The following is a 22,450-nucleotide window of genomic DNA, read 5'->3' as shown; positions in this document are numbered from 1 at the left end:
TTTCTTTCACAGCTCGAAAGTGAACTCCCCCTTCACTCTCTTCTGAGTACGTGCAACCTCAAAACTACAAGTCCCATAAGATCGGACGCGGGGAGTCACCATCTTGACAGACCTTACCGCGCATGTCGGCGGGAGAGCAAGCATTTGGGGAGAAGAAGCCCCGCCCCCCTGCAGCCCATTGGTCGGAGAAGCAAGCGGCGGGCTCAGTGGTTGGCCACCGCGCCCGCCCGTCAGTCGCGTCGGCCGGGGTCAGAGTGCGCGGAGGTGAGTCGGTGTGTTGTGGACTCGTGGTGCTGGCTGCCGCTGTTGAGGCAGCCGGGAACGGGCGGTGGGGAGCGGGCGGAGCTGGCCTTGCCTCTGCCTGGCTGGCGCCGCAGTCGGCGCGGGCCGCGCCCGCCGCCGTAAACTGCCCCGAGCGCCTGCTGAGGCCGAGGGAGACGTCGGGGCCTGCACCTGGAGGGAGCCTGCCGCGCTGGCCCCGAGGAGGGGGCGTTGCCATGGCGACAGCCTCTCCCGCCGCTGACGGGGGGCGGGGGCGGCCCTGGGAAGGAGGGCTGGTCTCCTGGCCCCCTGCCCCTCCCCTTACTCTCCCCTGGACTTGGATGGGTCCGAGTTGGGGGCAACACCCTGGGGTGGGTGATGGGGAGAGGCCCCCCAGATTGGGCCCTGGTTAATGCATGCGGGGTGAGGGTCGCGGCGCGCACACTATGTGCAACCTGGGGTGCTAGCCCACGTGCTCACCCTGGATGCATGATCTACTGAATAACGTTCGGGCTGAGAGGGAGCGGGGCAGGGCTTTGCAAGACCGACTGGGTGAGGTGATTAAGGGTGCTAACTTCTTACTTAGGGCTACTAGGGAAGAGCAAGAGGTTTGACCACAGAGGACATAACTCAGTAAAGAGGTGGTAGATAGAATAACCCATTCTTCCCTCTCCAGCACACACACGGTGTTAGCATTTTACCTATTTGTAAATCTGTAGCAGTAGTAGTAGCGATGGTAGGAGCGAATAAGGGGCCTAACCTAGCTAGCTTTCTGTTTGCTTTTCCTGCAAATGTTCCAGCAACAGGTGTTTTCTTAAAACAAAAAAGCATGAACTTGGATTAGGGCTTGACTGCGAGTTCTTGCAAAATGTAACTGCTCCTAGTTGACTTGGAAGATGCTGAATGTGGCCCCTTATGGGGGGTTTGGATTCTGCCCTTAGGGTTGGATTTTGCAAATTGATAATGCCCGTCATTGTCTCTGCTCTAGGTCTCTGGCCACCTCTATGGTATTAGCTCTTATCAGACATTTTATCATTCTGTGAGCTGAGGGGCAAAAAAACACGAATCCCATTGGTTAAAAACTATACGCTATTTGAACTATAGTAGGTTGTGATTGGCTGAATTGATTCTTGATTGTAGCGTTTCTACCAGAAATTGGCTTCATCAAATTCTGCTTTATTCTGACTTTATCATACATGGCATGCCTTGTTTTAGTGGGTTCGTGCCTGGAGCTTAAGTATATTATACCTGAATCCCCTACCATTTAAAAGCCAATTTATAAACAGGGACTTGGAGTGTGACTCCACTAATGTGTGTGTCTGTGATCTTGGTTAGAAACCCACTTGGCTGCCTTTCCTCAGAGAGGTGGGGTGTGGGGGAAGGGAGCTGCCGGGAAGTGATTGATAAGGTTTCCTTTATGGATTCTGTGGTGCTTCACTGGAGCTCAGAGCACTTTGGCAACTTAAGCACTCCAAATTAAAAGCTCGTTAACAATTCCTGCCCAAAGATCCTGTAAATAATCGGTTAGCTAGGTCCTAGAGCTTGGCTGAGAGCTCTCCTTCCAACTTGAAATTTCCAAATAAAAGTGCCTTTATTCTCTTTCATTTTGAAAAGTGTATTCTTTGTGGTCGGTTAGGTTGGTGAGTGGTCTTTCCTAAGGGATTTGAGTAGACTAAAGTCTTAAATGTGTAGAGTGGTAGACAGGAATAGATTGGTTCCAAACCTAAGTGTTTCTTTGTGCAAAGGGCATTGCCCACTTACAGGAGCACCTCTACAGCTTCTAATCTTCTGAAAGATCTAAATTAGGTGATGAGTATGATAGGTGTCCGTTAATGATTTGACTTAGGGTTTGGTTACACTTTGAATTTCTTAGGACTTGAGGTAGACCTGGAGGTATCCTGTAAGTATTTAATGGTCTATTTGGCCATTTGCAGTAAGACCTGTGGGTTTGTGGCAAACAGCCCCTCCTCCAATCCTGGCCTCAGTTCCTGAGTTCTGAATATTATCAGCCTTACCAGTTACCCATCCTCGAGTAGACTAGGATTCTGGTGTTATCCTGAGAGACACCACTTCATGGCCATCTTTCTCAGTCCAAGCTCAGATATTATAAATGTTTAGTGTTTCTAGGAGATAACCTCCTTATGAAGAGAAGTATGCTACCAGAGAACGTGAAATTCATCATTCCGAAAATATATGGTACTATATATATAGCTTCCAAAAGCTCTGTTCAGGCATTGTTCTTCCATATAGATAACTTATCCCAAAGTAGTTTTGAGTTTAGGGGCTTGAGATTTGGACCCTTAAATTGTTTCAAACAGCAGCAGCCCCTGGGGATTTGATCCTTTATACTGAAATAGACTTGTTGCAGAGATGTGTATTTATCCACAGCATTGGGGCTTTCCAGCTCTCACAGAACCTTCAGCATCCCCAGCTGGCAGTCTTGGCATCTTCGAAGTAAGGAGAGGTGAGAATCCTGTTGCATGGTCAAGTTTGGCTTGACTTCTTTCTTATGAGTATTTGGGTTTGGAGGGTGAGGGGATGGTGGTTGGTGCAGACTGTTTTTTTCTGTAGCTTTTTTTGATAAGACGCCATGTGCTCAAAGACTACTGAAATGTACCAAAAGTCTATAAAGTGGTGATAGTTGGAGGTGGGCTATCCAGACTCAAGTTCTGTCATGATTTCTTTGTGGGCATTGCATGAGTGCCTACTTTAGGTTCAGGAAGGTTGAATACAGCCAGAACAGTCTTTCATCCTGAGAAATACACAGCTTAAGATAATAGGGAGGAACACATTCATTTGGCTTTGATAATGCATTTGACCAAGGCCTTTGGGATCTTGGTTTGATTTGGATTGAGAGTCATTGTTGGGTGAATGGTTAATCCCAGTCTATCCATTTTATAAGGATCAGGACTGACTAAAAAGGCAGACTCTGATGATTGATATCCAGGATATCAGAAGCTGTTTGTTCAATAATGAAGGGCCAGGTGCTTTGCTAGGTCCTGGAATTGTAGTAAACAAGACGGCTGCTGTCTCTGATGCCACAGGGCTTACAAATTCTGGGGAGAGAAAGATAGTAAAGAAGCAGTTATGATACACTCTGGGAGTGCTATGGTAGGGTAAGTTTGGGTGCTTTTGGAGTACTCACGTCCTCAACCCAGACCTGTAGGCTCAGGAAAGGCTTCTCAGAGGAAAGAACCCCCTCATCTAGAATTAGATGAAGACATGAGGGACCAAGTGTGAAGGTCAGAGTTTTGTTGGGTTTGAGAAACTGAATTTCAGTGTGATTAAAACGTAGCGTACCCAGTGGGCAAGAAGTGTGAGAATATGGTGAGAAATGAAGCAGGAAAGGTAAGCAGAGGCCAAGGCCTTTTAAGCTTTTAGGATTAGGTGATGGATGGAGAAAAAGTTAGACTAGTCAGGAAGAGACTAGGTCCTTTTTCTGTAAAGGACCAGATAGTAACTATTTAGGTTTCATGGGTCTCTGTCACAACTATTCAGTTCCATTCGACTCTGCTGTTACGGCATGAAAGCATAGTATGAAAATGAATGAGCATGGCTATGTTCCAGTAAAACTTGATAAAAACAGGTGGCAGCTGGATTTGGCCCATGGAACAGTTTGCCAACACCTGGATCAGACTATCATAAGAGCAGTAAGAAGCCATTAAAAAGTTTTAAGCTGTGTACTGATAAATAGATTTGTGTTTTAGAACATTTGCTCTGATTTCAGCGTTAACAATGGACTGAAGGGGATGATACTGAAGGCAGAGACCAGTAGGGAGCCTGTGATAGTTACGTGGGCAGCATTTTATATTTACCCCTTTGAGGCAGTATTTTGACACTTAAAAATTGGGTATAACTGAATTTTTGCATAATGTATATACTGGTTCTCTTTATTAATTTCCTGGCCATTGACTAGAGCTTAAAGCATGTCTACCAAAGGAGTTGGTGATACCAGCTCCTATTTTACAGACTAGAAAAGATGTAGGAAGGGGAAGTAGGTGTAGAATGAGTGAAAAGGTTTGGGGAAGTCTTTTCTAATCCAAGAAGTAGGGAATAAATGGAACCCTGGTAGGGATGTTGGTCTTAGGGCTCATAGCTTAATGTCAGTTGCTTTAAACTTTTTGAACTATACAAAGAAGGACCCATTTTCCTAAGCTTTCTAGGGAATTGTCCTCATTTTGTTATATGTCGTACTCAATCTTTCCTTTCCTTGCTTGTAGCAGACTGATGACCTTTTTCTGTTTTGGGGACTGTCTCCTGGTTCAGATATGATGGTATATGCCAGGCACAGGAGGCAAATAAAGTATCTGTTGAGTGCCCAATGAATTGTCTTTCTCCTTCTGTAAGCCTGCTTGCATTGCTGGAAGGAAGTCTGTAGGTTTCTGAAAGCCTATATTATGGTGTTTAGGTGACCTTGGGCAAGTGACTTATCTCTCTGAGCTTTACTTTCCTATCTGTAAAATGCAGATAATGGGACTTAATAGGGTTTATTAAAGGATTTAATGAGCTAATGTATGTAAGGTTCTTAGCACAGTGTTTTAATAACTTTTGTCACTAATAGTATTTGACACAATAATTTTTTTAAAAAGCAGCCCACAATAGGGTGAGTTGGCCTTTGGCTTAGTATGTTTGGGGGCCTCAGAGTTGTCATTAAGGCCATATGATAGAAACATAACCACTGGTGGTGGCAGCCAGTAGACAGGAGGAAGTTATAACTAATGCAAGGGGCCACTCTTCATAATGGAAAATTTTCAGACATCAGGAGTCCAGAAAATCAGAACTTTCTTCAGGGTAGACCTTAGCCCCAGTACCATCAGTGAAGTGAATTGAGTGAGCAGCTACCTGAAAGAAATTCACCAACGTGTGACCAGTCATTTCTCCCATTTGGTTAGGGTCATTTATTAGTGTTTCCACCCTTGTGGCCCTACATCTTCGTAAAGTGCCTCTTGAATGTTTTTTATTACTTTTCACCATCACTCTAGGAATGAATCAGGTGGTCAGTATTATTGTCTCTGCTACCCTTGTGAGGAAACTGAGGCCCATGAAGGTTAAGTGTGTTGCCCAAGGTCATGCTATAAGGTACTGTCAGAGCTAGTGCAGATTTGCCTCCAGATGAAATTGTGTTAGTTTATTGCTGTGATTTCTCTTCCTTCAAGTGAGAGATATGTAGTCATTGCAGAACTGCAGACTGATGCATGCTTTGTCCAGATGTGCTAGAAATGATTTGGGTCCCACTTTATCCACTTGGCCCTGTTGGGTTTTAATTGATGACTGCTTGGACCAGGAAAGCAGATTCCCTTTGGGTCATTGTTTTTAGCCCCTCCCTCTTTGGGGACATTCTTGGGGGAGCCTTGGGTTACAAGAGATTGCTTTGATATGTTCAAAATTGTGCCTTGTGCCCCACAGCTACAGGTAAAATCAAAAGGCAGATAATTTATGGGAGTGTCAGAGCCGGCCGCTGGCACCTCAGGAGGCCATTAGTATGCCTGTTCAGACCCTCTGTGTCCTTGCAATTGATTCCTCTTTGCATGAGCTTGATTTGGGAAGCTGTAGATCTGTGGGTAGTGATTGGATGTGACAGTCCAAACACCGGTCCCTAAATTAATCCTTTTAATAGTATTCCAGCACCAAGGCAATGTGGTGTCTCTCTCTGTCTTTAACTGGGGAGGACAGAATAGGGTGGGCTAGGAAGAAGGAGAAAGAGAAAAAAGAAGCTTTGCTTGGGGCTTAGGGTGTGCTCTGTTCTAACATGTTCTGATTCCAGAGCACTTGAAAAATTTGGGCATATTCATTCAACAAACATTGATTCACACTAACTTTGTGCCTGGTCCTGTGCTGGGTGCTGGGAATACAAAAATGAGTAAAATGTGGTCCTTGCCCTTAAGGATCTGTGTCTATCTCTGTGTTTCTTAGATTTTTTTTTAAAGTTTATTTATTTTTGAGAGAGAGAGAGCGCACGTGCACATGTGTGCGCACACAAGCAGGGGAGGAGCAGAGAGAGAGGGAGTCACAGAATCTGAAGCAGGCTCTGTCAGCAAGCAGCTGTCAGCTCAGAGCCGGATGCAGGGCTCAAACTCACCAAGTGTGAGATCATGACCTGAGCCAAAGTCAGACACTTACCCGACTGAGCCACCCAGGCGCCCCATTTCTTAGAGTTTTTAAACTCCTGCACTATTAAGGTGGAAAAAAAAAATCTTATGCTTTTCTTTAATGCTACTTGAAATTTTAAAATGCATTAAAGGGTCTGACAAGAAACAAGTCAAAGAAATTATGCTTTTTTACACACACATGCACACATACACATACCTATACCTGCTATCTTACATCCTTCTCACCCAACTCTGAAAATTATAGTAGGAGAAATAGATTAACTAAAATTTTACAATATAGTGAAACAAAAGTTATGAAATAGGAGTAAAATGTGTTACTGGATCACATTTAAACAGTTAGCTTTCTGATGGAGTGTCAGAGAAAGCTACTAAAAGGGAGTTTGGGGCTGCATTTTGAAGAAGGAGCAATAATTTGCCTGGTGAAAATGGAAGTAACATTCCAAAGGAGGGAAAGTAGCATTTGCCAAGGCACAGATTTGTAAAAGGAAACATCACATCTGGGGACCTGAGCAAGTTCTGGTTGTCACCCTGCCCCTGCCAGTTCCTCTGCTCCTCCTCTGGAATTGTGTTTGAGAAGAGGCTTTGAGTTTCTTGTGCTACAGTTGTTTTAATCCAAGGCACCACTTCCTGTTTCTGTTTTTTGTACCCAAGGCTGCAATTTGTTTTTCTTGTTAAAATGTAATAAATGTATTATGATAACAAATTTGGGTGATTTTGGACAGACTTATCATCGCTTATGGTTGAGTTACTTTTAGTTAAAGCCACACCTTAACTCAAAGGAAAAACTGAAGTTGATATGCATTTTTAGCCCTTTGGATGATCTGGGACTCAACCAAGTAGGGAATGTGGGCCCTCAAACATGGGAGAGGAGAATAGGGCCCTGAAGAACTGAGTGCCTCTGAGGCTTAGTTTTCTTGTATGTAAAATGGGAATACTGTTCCCCACTTTGCCTGAGAGTTGGGAGGGCTGAATGACATGAAATATGTAGATGACTAATACAGTGCCTGGCTTATAATAGATTTTTCAGAAAATCTTGTTTTCCTTTCCTCTTTCTCATGCCTTAACAATATTAGCTCCCTTCTATTGCATACTTTCAACACACCAAGTGCTTTATATACATTGTGTGGTTGAACTGAACCCTAAACAGATAGGTATCATTATTCATTATTATAGTTATTGTTATTAAGAATGTATGGTAGAGAGGTGCCTGGTTGGCTTAGTTGGTAGGGCATGCAACTCTTGATCTTGGAGTCATGAGTTTGAGCCCCATGTTAGGTGTGGAGCCTACTTTAAAAAAAAAAGAAAAGAAAAGAAAAAAAAAAAGAATATGTAGTAGAGTCAGGATTTCAACCTAGACTTGTCTAATTCCAGTGTTTAAACAACCAGGCTGTGTGACTCCTTGTTTCTCTACCCCTGTTTCCAAACAGGATACGGGAGGTTCTTAGTACCTCTCTTCTGGTGTCAGATGCTGTCTACAAGTGTGGGAGGTACTTAAAGGGATACGAGTACATACTATGCCCTTCCTCCATTTCTGTCCTATTTATGGTGTTTTAGGAAACAAACCTTTGCCCTTCTCATGTGCGATGGATGTCACAACTGACTTGTAGGACTTTGCAAAGAAATGTTTCCCAGCTTTGGCCCCCTGAAGGAGTTGGCCCAAACTACTGGGTGTGGCTGGTAAGTTAGCAAACAACAGGCAAATCAGTCACTTCTTTTTATGAGCTGCCTTGAGCTGCTGAGATAGCTAATTGAAGAGGAGAGTAAGCCTCCTGTGGCCTGTGACGTTGCCATCAGAATTTGGTGTTCCTGAAGGTCTCCAGGACTATAGTTACTATAGCTCTCCTGTTAATTTGGGGTTAGCAGCTTCTTCTGAGGTTGGGAATGGTCTCCTCAGCCCTGCTTTGGAGCAGAAGCAGCTGTAGCTACAGGCTGAGGGAGTGACAGGTTGTAGAGAGGAGGAGAGTGTTTTGTTGAGGTGAGGACCTAGCTTTACAGTTCTTGCTTCCATTCCACTTTGGTGCCATCAAAAGTGGTGTAGAGGTTCTAAGGCATGTCAAGCTTTGTTCTGCCTCAACCTGTAGCTTTCAGCAGACTAGACCAAGCCCTCAGGCCCTTGGTCTCCACTGTGAGACTGCAGAGAAGCTTGGGGGTTGGGCGGTGAGGCCTGTTCCTTGTGTTGGGGCATTGGTCTGAAACCCTGGTATGGATGTTGGGAGCCTTGGGTTATGTTTTTGCTTCCTATGTGAGTCTTGGGCAGCCCTTTTCTCTTCCTGGAGCTCATTTTCCCTAGGTGGCTGTACTGTGTCTCCCATTAGGTTTTCTTTCACCTTGGACAATCTGTGATTTTCACAGAAAGTGCTCTGGCAGCAAAGATGCATTCATTAGATTGAAGATTATGACTTTTGAAGGCAAGCAGTTTATTTATATTTTTCCCGGGCTATTTTTATCTGCCTAATACAGAGCCCGTGACTGAGCAGGTTCCAGACAGGTATTACCCTGTTCTCTGTTGATGCCTCTGTGACTCAGGTGCCTGAGCACTTGTGATACTAAAGGTCAGTTTGGGACAGGGACTTACCCTAGGACTAGGAACTGGGGAAGCTGCAGCTGTCTCAGGTGCTTGTAGTCAGCTGGACTCAGAGTCTGTCTCTAGTGCCTTAGAGTTTCTCTGGAATGTATCCTGCCTCCCAGTCTGGTTTTCGATGGAATGGATTGAATCCAGAGATAGTATAAGCCTATGTATACCCTCCTCAGAGATTCCAAATACAGGTGACCCTTGAACAACACGGGTTCGAAATGCACAGATCCACTTAATGGTAGATTTTTTTCCCCCATAAATACAGTACAGTACTGTAAATATATTTAAATATATTTTCTCTTCCTTACAGTTTTCTTAACATCTTTATCTTTATTGTATGAATACCATATAGATTACATATATAAAATATGCATTAGTCAACTGTTTATGTTATTGGTAAGGCTTCTGGTCAACTACTCTTCGTAGTTAAGTTTTTGGAGATTCAAAAGTTATAGGCAGATTTTCCACTGCGTGGGGGCAGGGGGAGTTGGTGCCCCCATCTCCTGTGTTGTTCAAAGATCAACTGTGTTTGCAGTTGGGGAGATGGGGTGGGAGTAGACCACATATTTCATGATAGCCTTCTCTACTTTCCTATCCCCCAGGTTCCTGTGGCCTGTGTATGTGGATGTTAAAGAATGGGCCCCCTCCCTTTGCTCTCTCTTCCCCCCTCAGTAATGGAAGGCTATAAAATGTCTATTTACCCAAGACACCAGAATGACTCCTCTGTGGTTCCACTAATCTGGTGATTTGGTGCTTCTCTGGTCTCTCAGGTAAATACAGATTGAGGCTTTTTATAAAGGCATATTATTTCCCTCATTAAATGTGTGTTTTGGCACATGCGTTATTTACCTGACCGACAGTAATGGCTGCAGAGGAGCCGTTGGTGTCTGTTGTGTAAATACTCTGCACAGAGACCATCCTCCAGGGGCTGTGGCGCAGACCTGTTTCTCCAAATCGGGCTGGCCCCATGGCAGTCCCTGTTTACCACTGTCCTGTCCCCATTGAGGGGCTGGTCCTTTCATTTTGAGGAGGGAATCATTTATTTTCCTCCTTGCCATAGGCTACTTACTACTTTTATTGCTAGGAGAAGAAAAAGGATGTCTGAGAATAAATGTGTTTAAATCTTGGTCTCTGATGAAAGATGGTATCAAATACATAGAATCATAAACTGATCTTTTGAGTTCTGCCCCTTGACTAGATACTCAAAGTCCCAATTGATGATACAAGTTACAGGCTTATACTCTACAAACTTGTGACTGAAGTTTAGCGAACTTTAGGGAATCCCTAAGATGCCAGAGGGTGCAAGACAGATGGGATGCCTCTGCAGGGTGTGCAGGGGTGTTTCCTAAGAAGGCTCTAATGGTGGCAGGAGTGCCCAGTGAGGGGCCATTGAGTGGGAGCTCTTATCATGGAGACTTGATGCATTAGGGGCTGGCTTTTGCTGGCCTCCCTGCTGAAGGAGAGCTTATAGCCTACCTTCCATGGGCAATGTGGAGAGATTGCACCCTCACATACCGTCTGTTCTCTCTCCCTCTTTTAAACCACATTGCAGCATATAGATTAAAATCATTTTTTAAAAGTCTCAAATAGGCCAAATTTACATAAAAGTTGGAGTTAGAGTACAAAGAATTTTTTGTGAAACTGCTTGACCGTTAATGCTGACCTAATGCCCCATCACCCTGAATGCTTTGAGTATATTTCCTCCATGCAAGGACATTTTCTTACCTAACCACAATACAACCAGCAAAACCAGGAAATTAATATTGGTACCTTACCTCATTCTAATTGTCAAACCCCATTCCAGTTTGCCAATTGTCCCAGTAATGTTCTTTTGTAGCAAACTGATCCAGTTCAGAATGTACATTGCGTTTAGTTACCAAGTCCCTTTAACCTCCTTTAGACTTTGCTCAGTAAAAGTTCCTTTACATTCATAACCTTGATACTTTTGAAGATTACAGGCTAGTTATTGTGTAGACTGCCCTTCAATTAGGGTTTGTTGAATATTTTCTCATGATTAGACTTAGATTATGCATCTTTGACAGGAATATCACAGAAATGATGCTTTCTTCTCATTGCATCCTATCATGTGGTGCACTGTTTTCATTTATCCCACTATTGATAATGTTCATTTTGATCACTTGATTAAGGTGATGTCTGCCCGGTTTCCTCATTGTATACTTCCTGTTATGATTAATAAGCATTCTGTGAGGAGATAGTTTGAAACTATGTGACTATCCCTCATCAAACTTCAATTAGTTAATTAATTTGTGCTTTATAGACTCACGGTTTCCTTTTTAATCCAATGTAGTATCTATTAATATCATTATTTATTTGCCAGTAGGAGTCCCTTCAAGCTGGCCTCTGCATCCTTTTGATAAGTTGCCTTCATTCTTTGAGCATTTCCTTGCTTTTTGGCCCTAAAACAAGATGTTCCAGACTCATCTTGTACTTTCCCTGCCACAGAATCAACCATTTCTCCAAAGAGCTCTGGTTCTTCCACTGAAGAATGTTGTTTAGAAGGCAACTGGGTGCTAGGTGTGCTCATTGCTGCTGGAGTGTTGCTGCTCCCTGGCCCTTCAGGAGACAGAGCTAAAAAATATATGTGTGTGTATATTTATATATTCATACTCATATTTACATTTAGCTTTATTCTTATGTGTTATATATGTCTGATACCATGAGTTCACACTGTTTCCTTCAATTTCAATTTGACACCTTGGATTTTTTCCTCTTTCCCTACTTGAATTACATCCTCTAGCCATGAGAAACCTGGTTCTCATTACCCTTAATACACATCCTTCTTTGATCAATCCCTCTGTATGTAACCAGTCTCCCATTGTTGCCATTGCTCTTTCCCTCTCTTGACTGCCTCTTTTACCCTGCCCATGACTCCCTGCATCAGACTTGCCACCATCTCCTGACCCTTTGCCATGCCCTCCACACCCCACATGGGCTCTGACATGCTACATCACACCTTCCTGCCTCTGTATAGTTGCCTTCCTTACTCTGCTTGGGCTCTGATACCCCCCACCCTCACCCCAGACTCTTCTGCTCCCCCCACCTCAACTTGTAGATACCTGTCTTCCTCTGCCACAACTAATGGCTCTAAAACCATTAGATTGAATTTTTCAGGAAAGGAAGAGGAAGAGCTGCTCTTTGTTTCTTGACTCAAGTTGGACTTGGTTTTTAGAAGTAAGGGAAGTATGGAATCCAGTGATTACTGATATATGGAGGCCTGGTCTCCTATCTATTCTCAAGACTTGCTACAAGAAAAACTTGTTGATGTGGGTGAAATCAGGTGAGAAGGCAAGGCCTGCAGGCAAGAGGCTTTTGGTCATCAATGTGTTGTTCGTTGAAGGGATAGGACACAGACAGTATGATGTATGGGGGGTCTAGAGCATCCTGGGCATGCAGGAGATTTTGATGTTACTCTCTGAGATTGCCTTATGCATCATTGGATTTATAGGCCCCAAGTATGAGGATCTGGGCTTGGCCAGGTGGGCATGGCTCAATAGAGTGGTAACTCTAGTGGTAACTACTACTTACTAGTAGTAATACTAGTAGGCTAATATTTATTGAGCCCTTATGTGCCAGACAATGCTCCTAGTGCTTTACATCTGTCCTCTCATTTCATTCTCACTTGAGTAAGAGCTATTATATTTGTCATTTTACAGGTGAGGGTTTGAAGAACAGAGCTTGCCCAAGGTTCCATGGCAAATAAGTGGCTAAGCCAGGATTCAAACCTGGAAGCCCTACTTAATCACGATGCTTAATTGCCTATAGTATTTGGCAGATGGGGTCTGGTTGACTGTATATACTATATATACTATATATACATATTGCCAGACATTAGGACTCTCTAAAGTCCTATCCCTAGTCTGACTTCAGGGAGTTAGAGAAGAGTTCTAAGGCTCTGAGGGACTTTGGATCCAAATTCTAATGCATAATCTGAGCAGACTGGTGTCTCCCATCTCAGCAAGGCCCCCAGTATTGTTCAGGGTAGGTGATGTGAAGTTATTTTGGATTCTGGCTTTCAAAGGGATATTGGCCTCTTTGCCTTTCCAAGGGATTCTGTAGTGAAATCCAAGCTAGCCTTTGTCTACCCTGAGCTGAGGGGTTTGGACTGTGTTTTGGAAATGCTGTAAAGCCATGGTGTAAAGCAGGCGCTGTGCTCTGTAGGACCACGAAGAACTTAAAATACTTTTCACTTTTCAGTCTTAGACCCTCTGAATCCTCATGGAATCTCACTACAAGGATGGGGAAATTGAGGACCCACACTAGCATGTCTCCTAATAAATATGCAGGCAAGTTATGGTAGGTCATGCAGTGAGTCAGGGGAGAGCCAGGAGGTGGAGTGATACTTGCCATTGTCCAGGCCCGCTCAGGTAATAGTGACCTCATTGCTTCTGAGTATGCTCTGGACTTCACAGGCTACTACCCCCTCAACCCTGCAGGAGGGGGCCAGTGCCCATTTGTAGCCTTTCAGAGGCAAGCTTTTGGCTCTATTAGAATGGGGCTTCAGAAGGCATAAACTATGGCCATTTCTGCATTGAGCAGTGAGATTTCTTGTTTGACTTTGAGGATTAAAGTTGAGGGAATTTGAATGTTGGGTGTAAGAGGGGTAAACACAAAATTTCTTCTTTGTTCCTTTTTATTTTAAGGAAGTTTGAGTTATTTGTGAGTAAAACTTAGACTTTGATTTTTATATTTAGTTAACCCTCTAAGGAACAGATATTCTGCAAATTTTAAGGGAAAACTTGAAAAGTGATTTGGATTTTTTTTTTTTTTTGCACATGTTCACTCAGAAAACTTTACTAGACTGTTTTTTTTTTAAGCAATGCTCCCATTACTGCCACATCTGGGTTTTCTCTTTTTCTTCCCTATTTAAAAAAAAAAAAAAAAAAAAAATCCCACAGTCATTCAGGGCCTCTAGTAGTGAGTATGTCTAAAGGCAGCAAATGTGAAGGCCTGAGGCTGTTGCCAGCTGTGCTCTCCAGGCGTCATTCATTCCCCCAGGGTGCCACTTACTGGTGTGGGGGCTGGGGAGTCACCAGCAAGCTCCCCTGTGATTGGCTGTGTTCCATTTCACCTTGGGAGAAGGGAGGAGGATATGTGGAGATGTGAGACACGCTGGAAGGCCAGGGGCAAATGGTTTGTAATGGAGCTGAGGAGAGAATCTTGGGCGTTTTCCACTGTTTGTCTGAGTCTCCTTAGCTCCCAGGACTGATTGTGCAGCTGGGTCACCTCCTGTTACTTTGGGAACCTTAGCTCTATGTTAACTGTTGCCACCTGAGAAATGACCACAGAATTTTTCTCTCTCTTCTCTTTTGAACTTTAGAGCTCCGTTTAAAGATGAAGGCCAGCGTTGCAGGTTGTTTTGAGAATGATCTTGGAGACTCAGAGCTGTCATAATGCTGCAGCGGCCAGTATTAGGGTCTTGAACTTCAGTAATAAATACTGTTGATTTAGAAAAGGGGCCCAGAAACACTGGGGAGTGGTTCATGTTGTGTGACTATTCCTGAAGACCAGATGGAACAGGGCCACAGTGGGAGGGGAGTAACCCAGGCTCTTTGTTCTTTTTTTTTTTTCTCTTTCTTTCTTTTTTTTTTTTTAAACTTTCCTCCCCTAAGTTTTAGATGCTTCTGGATGTTCAATGCTAGCACCTTTACAGACTGGAGCAGCTCGATTTTCTTCATATTTACTTTCAAGAGCAAGAAAAGTGCTGGGCTCCCACTTATTTTCTCCCTGTGGTGTTCCGGAGTTCTGCTCCATATCCACCAGAAAACTGGCGGCCCACGGCTTTGGCGCATCCATGGCGGCAATGGTGCCCTTTCCTCCCCAGAGGTATCACTACTTTTTAGTGCTGGACTTTGAGGCCACGTGCGACAAGCCACAGATTCATCCTCAGGTAACTGTTGCATCATTGCTTCAGAAAAGGTGGGGTGGGCAAGGAGGGAGGGAGGATAGTCTTGCTTTCTGGGTTCCAGAGGAACTTTCTCATGTCTTCCTGGCTTTTAGCTACTCATCTGGAGTTCCTGCCTGGGAAACCGGACTTGGTTCAGGCATGCTAGGGTAAGGTAGACCTGAGAAGTCTCTGGAGAGAACTGGGCATATTGTTTCTCTCTGGTCTCAGCCTTTGGGAATCAAAATATTTCCTTTGGTCCCATCCTTTCTCTCTCCTTTCCCTTCCCTCCTTCCTTCTCCTGCTATTGCTGCATGTTCTTTTAAGGAATACTGTGGTAGTCAGCCTCAAGATGGCACCCGATGATCCTTGCCTCCTGATATTCATACCCTTGGTAGTTTCTCTCCCACACATCAGAGCTAGCCGCGTATAACCAATAGAACACAGTGGAAAGGACATTGTGTGATTTCTGAGGCTAAGCCATAAAAAGCACTATAGTTCACCTTGCTCTTTTGGATCGCTCACTCTGTAGGAAGCCAGCTGCCATGCACTGAGGACTCTCAAACAGCCTGTGGAGAGGCATGGGTGTACAGGAACTGAGGTTCTTAGCTAAAAACCAGTACCAGCTTGCCAGTCGTGTGTCTTGGTGCCGTCTTGGAAGTGAATCCACCAGCCCCAGTGGACATCTGACTTCAACCTCAGGAGAGACCCTGGGCCAGGCTGGTCAGCTGAGCCATTCCTGAATTCTTGGTTTGCAGAAACTGTGAGAGATAAGAAATGATTAGTGATGTTTTGAACCAATGAGTTTGGGGATGATGTGTTTTGCAGCATTAGATAACCTGAAGAAGTACAACTGTTGGTCTGTCAGGAAAATTTCTTTGCTTCCTTTTTTTTTCTTAGTCATCAACTGTGTTCAGAGACTTTTTACAAACTTTTAAGGTAGTGCTACTAGGAAGCTTGGTTTAGCAGCAGAGAGGTACCTGTGCTTGCTGTTTGTTTTTGGGGAATGATTGGGAGCTGATGTGACAGTTCATTGTAGTGTGGGAACCTTGAGTATGCCCAGCTCTAGGACTGTAACTCTTCCCTGTGGGGCTGGGCTATTAGGTGAGTAATTTTGGGATGTGTAGACATGTTAGTCTGGGAAAAGCTTTCAGTGGTAGGGTGGAGGGAGAAAAGGGGACTATAACATCAGGCACTTGGGAGACTGGAGGAGTGGGGTCCATTCAGAGATACTGGGTTCATTTCTCAAGAGGTTCTATCTTTAGAATAGTAGATTATTTTCCATAAAGCAGATGCCACCACACTTTTACCTTCCTCTTTCTCTCTCCTCTTTCCTGTTCTACTGTCAAGTAGTGGTCTGTCTTTGGGAGTATCGGAATCAGGCCTGTGGAGGCTTGGGAAGACAGGAGCAGAATGAGGAGAATGTCCCGAGGGAAAGACCTTTGTATAAAAGGGAAGGAATGTGGTTTGGGTGCTACCTGAGCCACCCTTAACTTTTTTAGCGTCTTGCTCCTGCCCATGCTGTAGAGTCTTTTCTGCCCCCCAAACTATTGGAGATTCTGTGGTGGGTGTGCCTGGGTGATGGGGTGGGAATTTGGGTTACATACGTTCTCTCGGGTTAGGAATCAGGGATCCGTATCCTAACATACCGTATTATTTCCCTTACTGATGTACATTCCAATTACTGAGTAAGCCCTAATGGGATGGGGGTCCAAAATCCAAGACATCCGTATTGCGTATGATTCATCCCTTTTCTGAACTCTCATGATCACTTGGCACTTCCTTTATGGCTTTTTCTGCGTTCTGCTTTCTGGCACATGGCTATGTATGTTTATTTCTGCATTTTTCAGTTAGATTATAAGCCCAGATAATTATGTAGCTCTGTTCTCTTGTCCTACAGAGGGTCCTGTCAATGTTGCTCAAGGTGAAGCCTGATTTATGCCTGAATTTGGTCTGTCAGTATCACCTTTCATCTCTCTTTCAAGGGCATTGTTCTACTTATTTATTTATTGCAATGCTGAAGATATAATGCAATACAGATTTAAATCCCACGTATCACCAACTTCCCACCCAGACTTAGGCACCACAGCCTTTCTGACCTAGGCTGAGGTAGGACTCCATGCCGTTTACCAGGATCTGGGCCTGATTAAAGATTATCTCCAGAATCAATGAACCCTGATGATGTGATTCCAAGGGCACTTAAAGAATTGGCTGCCCTGGTTCATTATTAGAAAGCATTAGCTGTTGCTTTAGAGAATTCAGAGAGAAGCATTTGCTGTCTTGCTTATCTTTAAAAGGGGAATACGAATGATCTTGGAAATTATAGACCCGTTAGTTTACTGTGATTCCAGAGAAGATACTTGACCTGATCGTCAGATAATCAATCAGCAAACAGCTAGAAGAGCATAGGGTACTGAGTAATAACTTACATGGGTTTGCGAAGAAGAGCAAATCCTGTCAGATCAATCTAACTTCTTGCTGTGACATAGTGATGGATTTGAGTGGATCTGGGGTAAGTGATAAATGTAATGCATCTCTACTTCATTAAGCCTCCACAATGCTGTGATCAACAGGTAGGAAGGTGAGTTTGGGGCCAGGCAGCTCTGTTGGACTACCCATTGGACCATTTTCAGGAAAGGAATGGGTAGTTCAGGAGTGATTTGAAACTTGTTGTTTGTGGCAGCTTAGAGCCTCTCTGTCTCTTAAAAAAAAATCTTCTATAAAGTTTGCAGGTAGCAGGATCCTGATAGGATTCAGGGAAATTTTGGAAGATGCAGTGGAGAAGGTGACAGTCCTACATAGGACAGCATCCTTCCCCTGGGGTCATCCTTCTACTGAGGTCATCATTAGAGCCTCTGTGCTGTTTAGGTCTTTCAGTCAGCAGGGGCAGTGGAGAAATTGGAAAAGCTCAGGATAAGAGGGAAAACAAATCATTAGGGGCACAAAAATAAGACTTAGAAAAGAAATAGAATATGGTTTTGGTGACTGATTTCTTGTCCAGACTAAATAAATTCATCATATGGGAAGTAGTTGTTCCAAGGAGTATAATAATAACTTGCTCCTCATTTTAATAAGGATTAAAAAAAAGAAATGTATTTATTTATTTTTTGTTTGTTTTTTAATGTTTATGCATTTATTTTGAGAGAGAAAGAGAGCGAGCAAGCACGAGTTGGGGAGGGATAGAGAGAGAGGGAGAGAGAGAATTCCAAGCAGACTCCACTCTGTCAGCACTGAACGGACCCAGCACAATGCAAGGCTTGATCCCACAGACTGCGAGATCACAACCCAAGCGGAAATCAAGACTTGGTTGCTCAACCAACTGAGCCACCCAGGCGCCCCCAAAAAGAAATGAATTTAAATGGAAACCGGAAAGATTGAGATTTTGGATGAGAATGAAAATGAACTCTTTTTTTTTTTTTTTTTTTTCAACGTTTATTTATTTTTGGGACAGAGAGAGACAGAGCATGAATGGGGGAGGGGCAGAGAGAGAGGGAGACACAGAATCGGAAACAGGCTCTAGGCTCTGAGCCATCAGCCCAGAGCCCGACGCGGGGCTCGAACTCACGGACCGCGAGATCGTGACCTGGCTGAAGTCGGACGCTTAACCGACTGCGCCACCCAGGCGCCCCGAAAATGAACTCTTAACAAGAGACAGGAAAAGGACTAGAAGATGGGCTGCAAGTTGAATCAGCCCTCCCTAGTGTTCTTTCAGAATGGGCTACCCACTTGGCAGAGACACTTTATGGGCAAGGGCTGCATGCCTCCTGGGGATGGACTTAGGACTGAATCAGATCATCCCAGCTCTCCTCCTGCCTAGCTCCCAGTTGCTTTCAAATACTCGAGTCCTCTGTATTGTACATTTCTGATCCTTATGGGAGTGTGCCATTACCCCTTGGGGGTGGAAGAGGCAGAAACAAGTTTGGGGCCAGGATCTTTCTGGATGCTTGGCATGGGGTTCATTTTTCTGATCTGTCTCTGATCTTCAGAAGTCCCTGAATCAGCTTATTGGGACTGTCCTAAAGGAATGGCGTTGTGAAAACTAACAAGTGTAAGCTCTGTTATACTTGGGTGAGTAACAGTATTGGTTATAAACATGGTAAAACATCTGGTATTTTCCATTTATCATCATTTTTGCTGTTTATTCTTGCACTTTGTTCAGCTAGGTGAAACTGGAGTGGTCTGTTTGCCCGTAAAAGGCTTCACTTTCTGGTTTTTGCACTCTTTGTTTTACGTTTTGATTCAAATTAACGTGATAGATATTGGCTGAATATGAGACTTTTACATTTGAAAACTTTTTTTCACTTAAATGTTAATTTAGATGGTTTAAGTTGCTTTAGAGACTCTCAATTTGAGAAATACAATTCCTTTCTTGCTTTAGGAATCATTTCCTGATAGGGAAGTAGGTTTTTATCTGGTTTAGGAGAATCCTGACTCCTTTGTCCTGGCTAGCAGGAGTTTGTGTTGCTCATTTTGGTGTGGATGTGCATGGAATAATGGTGGTTGTGACCCTAAGGCCCAGGAAGCAGCCTGAAAGCTTTGGTGGGATCTTTAATTGTCCATCTTTAACCTGGGGCAGGTTCTTTCACCACCTTAGTATTTAGAAAGGAACAAAAGCAAATGTAAGTGAGGACAATGAGGTATAGGCCACAGCACAAGGAGAAAAGAAGTAACCCTCAGCTATCCGGATGGCCAAGGAGAAGGTAGCCCAGCTCTCCTTATCTGGGGAGCCATGTCCTAGCTGCTGCCTGCCCTGCCTCCCTGAGTGCCCTCTGGCTGGGCATCAGGTTCTGGGGTGTAGTCTTTTTTCTCACTAATCTGCAGCAGCCCTGCCGACTGTTTTCCTTCTCATCTGTATTCAAGTGCCCATAACTTGGGAGAAAAATGACCTTTGGGGTTGAGGTTTTCTAGTGTTTGGTCTTTGTCCACAGGGGCTTTTTTTTTTTTTTTTTTTTAGGAAACCTTGAAGAAACTCCATCTGCATTTTGAGTTAGAACCATGAGTAAAGGAGTTTCTTTTTTATAGAAAATTGTCCAGATGCTGGGTTATTTGGGGAGGGTAGGGTGGAGGAAGTTTCATAGTGACAGGAGAAGGAATAATATAGAAGAGAGGCATTTGGAGGATTTCAGTATGACTTAGAGCTGGTACATCATTATTAGTCCTTTGTGAGAGAGACATTTTGGAAAACTTTACAGGAAATTGGTTAAGATCCCTACAAATCAAACTATATCGATTCCCTTCTTTATTTAGGGCTGAAAGGCAGAATCCCCCTACCACCTACCCCCTCCCCCATCCAGTGTGCACACATGCACACCGCTCTTACCGTGTGCTACCTTGGTTCCTGTACACTCCCAAGTGGACAGAAAGGCAGTTCCCTAGAGAAAGAACCCACTCTTCCCTCCCCATTCACTTGTCCTAGTCACAGCCCCTCCAAGTAGGAGGGGTCTGGCCAGGGTTTTTATTGCGAGGGCCCGGTTGTTGGGTTGTGGTCCATCTGCCTGTGGCCCCAAGTCAGCCTGCATTTTTTTCTGTACAGACAGGCAAAGGCGCTGACGCTATTCTTCTAAACTGGGAAATGAAATGCAAAACCGACGTTAATGTAACATTATGGTTGAGATTAAATGCACCAAAATCAGGAAATTCAAAGTTATGCTTCCCACAGCAACTATAACTCAGCCTCATCTGGCGTGTGTAGTATTTTGTGTTAGTGCGGATGGTGTTATATGTTAAGACATTAAAGTTAACACCATAAGCAGAGCACAAAATGCTTGAGGGGGCTGAGTTATGACGACTGTGTGAGCTGTAAGTGTTCTTGCACAGGCTCCCGACTCCTGGTATAATTTTTCCCTTGCCCATCAGACCAATTATTGCCTTTCTTTTTACTTATATCTCTGCTTTAACACGCCCTTCTTCCAGGGTCACCATAAATGAATTCCTCTATTGGTGGCCAGTGATGGTGGTAGGAATGGGACAGCCCACTAGGCCCTTTTGTCCCTTTTGTTGCTGCCTCCATAAAAATGGTGCTCCCCCCCCCCCCCCCCCCCCCCGGTCACGGGCTGCTGTTTCCTGGTGGTCCCTCATAGGGACCCCCCCCCTCCCCACCTCCCCGCTATCCCTTTTCTTTGACTGTCACTGTAGCTCCTCACAACCACTCCCCGAATGGGAACAAGCATTTGCTGTGTTCAGGTTTTGGCCCTGTTGTAACTTCACGTGAGAGCTGAAGGGGCCCTTCTTTATTTGGAGCAGACATAGCAATGTAGAAGTAAAATATACATCCCAGGGAGTGGAGCACTGATGCATGGTGGTGCTGCCTTATGTGTTTGGCATAGCAGAGGTACAGATCGAAGTGGGTTTATTTGCTCTATTCAGACTGCTTCTCTATCTTCCTCAGGGTTTATACCTTCAAGCTGCTGTGGTGTGTAGTTAGGGCTATGGAGTTGCCTGGGGGTGGGACCAGGAACTTTCCTTGGGGAGCATTGGGTCATTGGTAACAAAATCACCACATAATTTAGTACAAATCAAGAAACCTCCCCCTAGCCTCTTATTATCCTGGTGGCCTCCCCAGGGCTGACACAGCTGTTGGAATGCAGATTTTGTTAGACACTGGGCTAAGGTTGGTTGTGGGGAAGAGTTCTAAAGAATAGAGCCATTGATAAATGATGAATGAAATCAGGGACTATAAATGAACAGTGACACTGAGCTGCCCTTTAATCAAGTAAGGAAAGGAATGGGGAGGGCCTTATTCTCTGTAACTACCTTAGAGGCAATGCAAAGGCCTCTCTTTACTCTTGGGTTAGTAACTTCAAGCTCTGTATTAGATGCTGGGGACATAGAAACAAGTAAGAAATGATTCCTACCCTCAAGGAGCTCATAGTCTAGGAGGGTAAACCTACATGTAACCACTGTTAAGTGTTTGATTACATCACGTAGGTAAGTACTTGGTGCAGTGGGGACTCAAAGAATGATCAACCCTGCTCACAATGTGGAGGAGAGGTCACATAGGCTTCATGTTAAGAGAAATTTAGGAGATTTAAGAGGCCAAGTCGGCCTGTGGCCTCTCAGAACTTTTGCAGCAGGAATGAAAGAAGGTGCTCACAGAGTAAGCCACGATGAATTGGCCTAAGTCTGAAAAACTGACCTGGATTGCAGGGTCGTGTGTGGGAGTGCTGAAGATGAGGAAGAGGGAGAATGAAGACTTTGTACGTGGCAAATATTTCACTGTTTGGTTAGTAGGATTATCTGTATTAGTTACATGGTGCTTCTCACATTCAAGCTAGCAGGTCTTATTGGGATGTTGTGAGAGTGTAGAGGCCAGAAGAGGTTTGAGAGAATTTTAGCCAATAAAGTATGCGCCAAAAGGTAAGGGTCAGCATAAAAATATGTAAACTGAGAGAAAAAAAATACGTAAGCTGAGGCCCTGAATCATTGTCAGGGGAGGCTATTCCAACTGCTATTGAAGATAGCACAGGGTTGGGCTACTTGGCCTTTTGGGGGAAGCAAGGGCTGGAGAATGACATGGCACCTCCCTCTGACCTCCAAAAGTATTGGCAGTTTGGATTTGGATCTGCTAGACATTCCTTGGGAAGACCCACCTTCCATAGACCA

General features: G+C 44.2%; 1 protein-coding gene across 6 annotated transcripts in view; it reads left to right on the top strand.

Annotated features, from left to right (window-relative positions):
• The first annotated feature begins 231 nt into the window (after positions 1 to 231).
• The window catches only part of ERI3 (ERI1 exoribonuclease family member 3), a 127,241-nt gene continuing 105,022 nt past the window's right edge, over positions 232 to 22,450 (top strand). Inside the window, exons 1-3 of one of the 6 annotated variants that reach the window (XM_030324775.1) lie at positions 245 to 264; positions 2,650 to 2,725; positions 14,577 to 14,854. In XM_030324775.1, the coding sequence (XP_030180635.1) occupies positions 14,600 to 14,854 (255 nt within the window). In that variant the 5' untranslated portion in view covers positions 245 to 264; positions 2,650 to 2,725; positions 14,577 to 14,599. Of the gene's footprint in view, positions 265 to 311; positions 633 to 2,472; positions 2,726 to 14,576; positions 14,855 to 22,450 lie in introns of those variants that run through there. The other 5 variants (XM_030324773.1, XM_030324772.1, XM_030324776.1 and 2 more) reach the window with 5 other exon arrangements.

The sequence above is a fragment of the Lynx canadensis genome, chromosome C1 (assembly GCF_007474595.2).
Source record: "Lynx canadensis isolate LIC74 chromosome C1, mLynCan4.pri.v2, whole genome shotgun sequence".
Lineage (NCBI taxonomy): Eukaryota > Metazoa > Chordata > Mammalia > Carnivora > Felidae > Lynx > Lynx canadensis.
The sequence above is the reverse complement of the archived record's forward strand: the minus strand, read 5'-3'. Positions and strand labels throughout refer to the sequence as shown.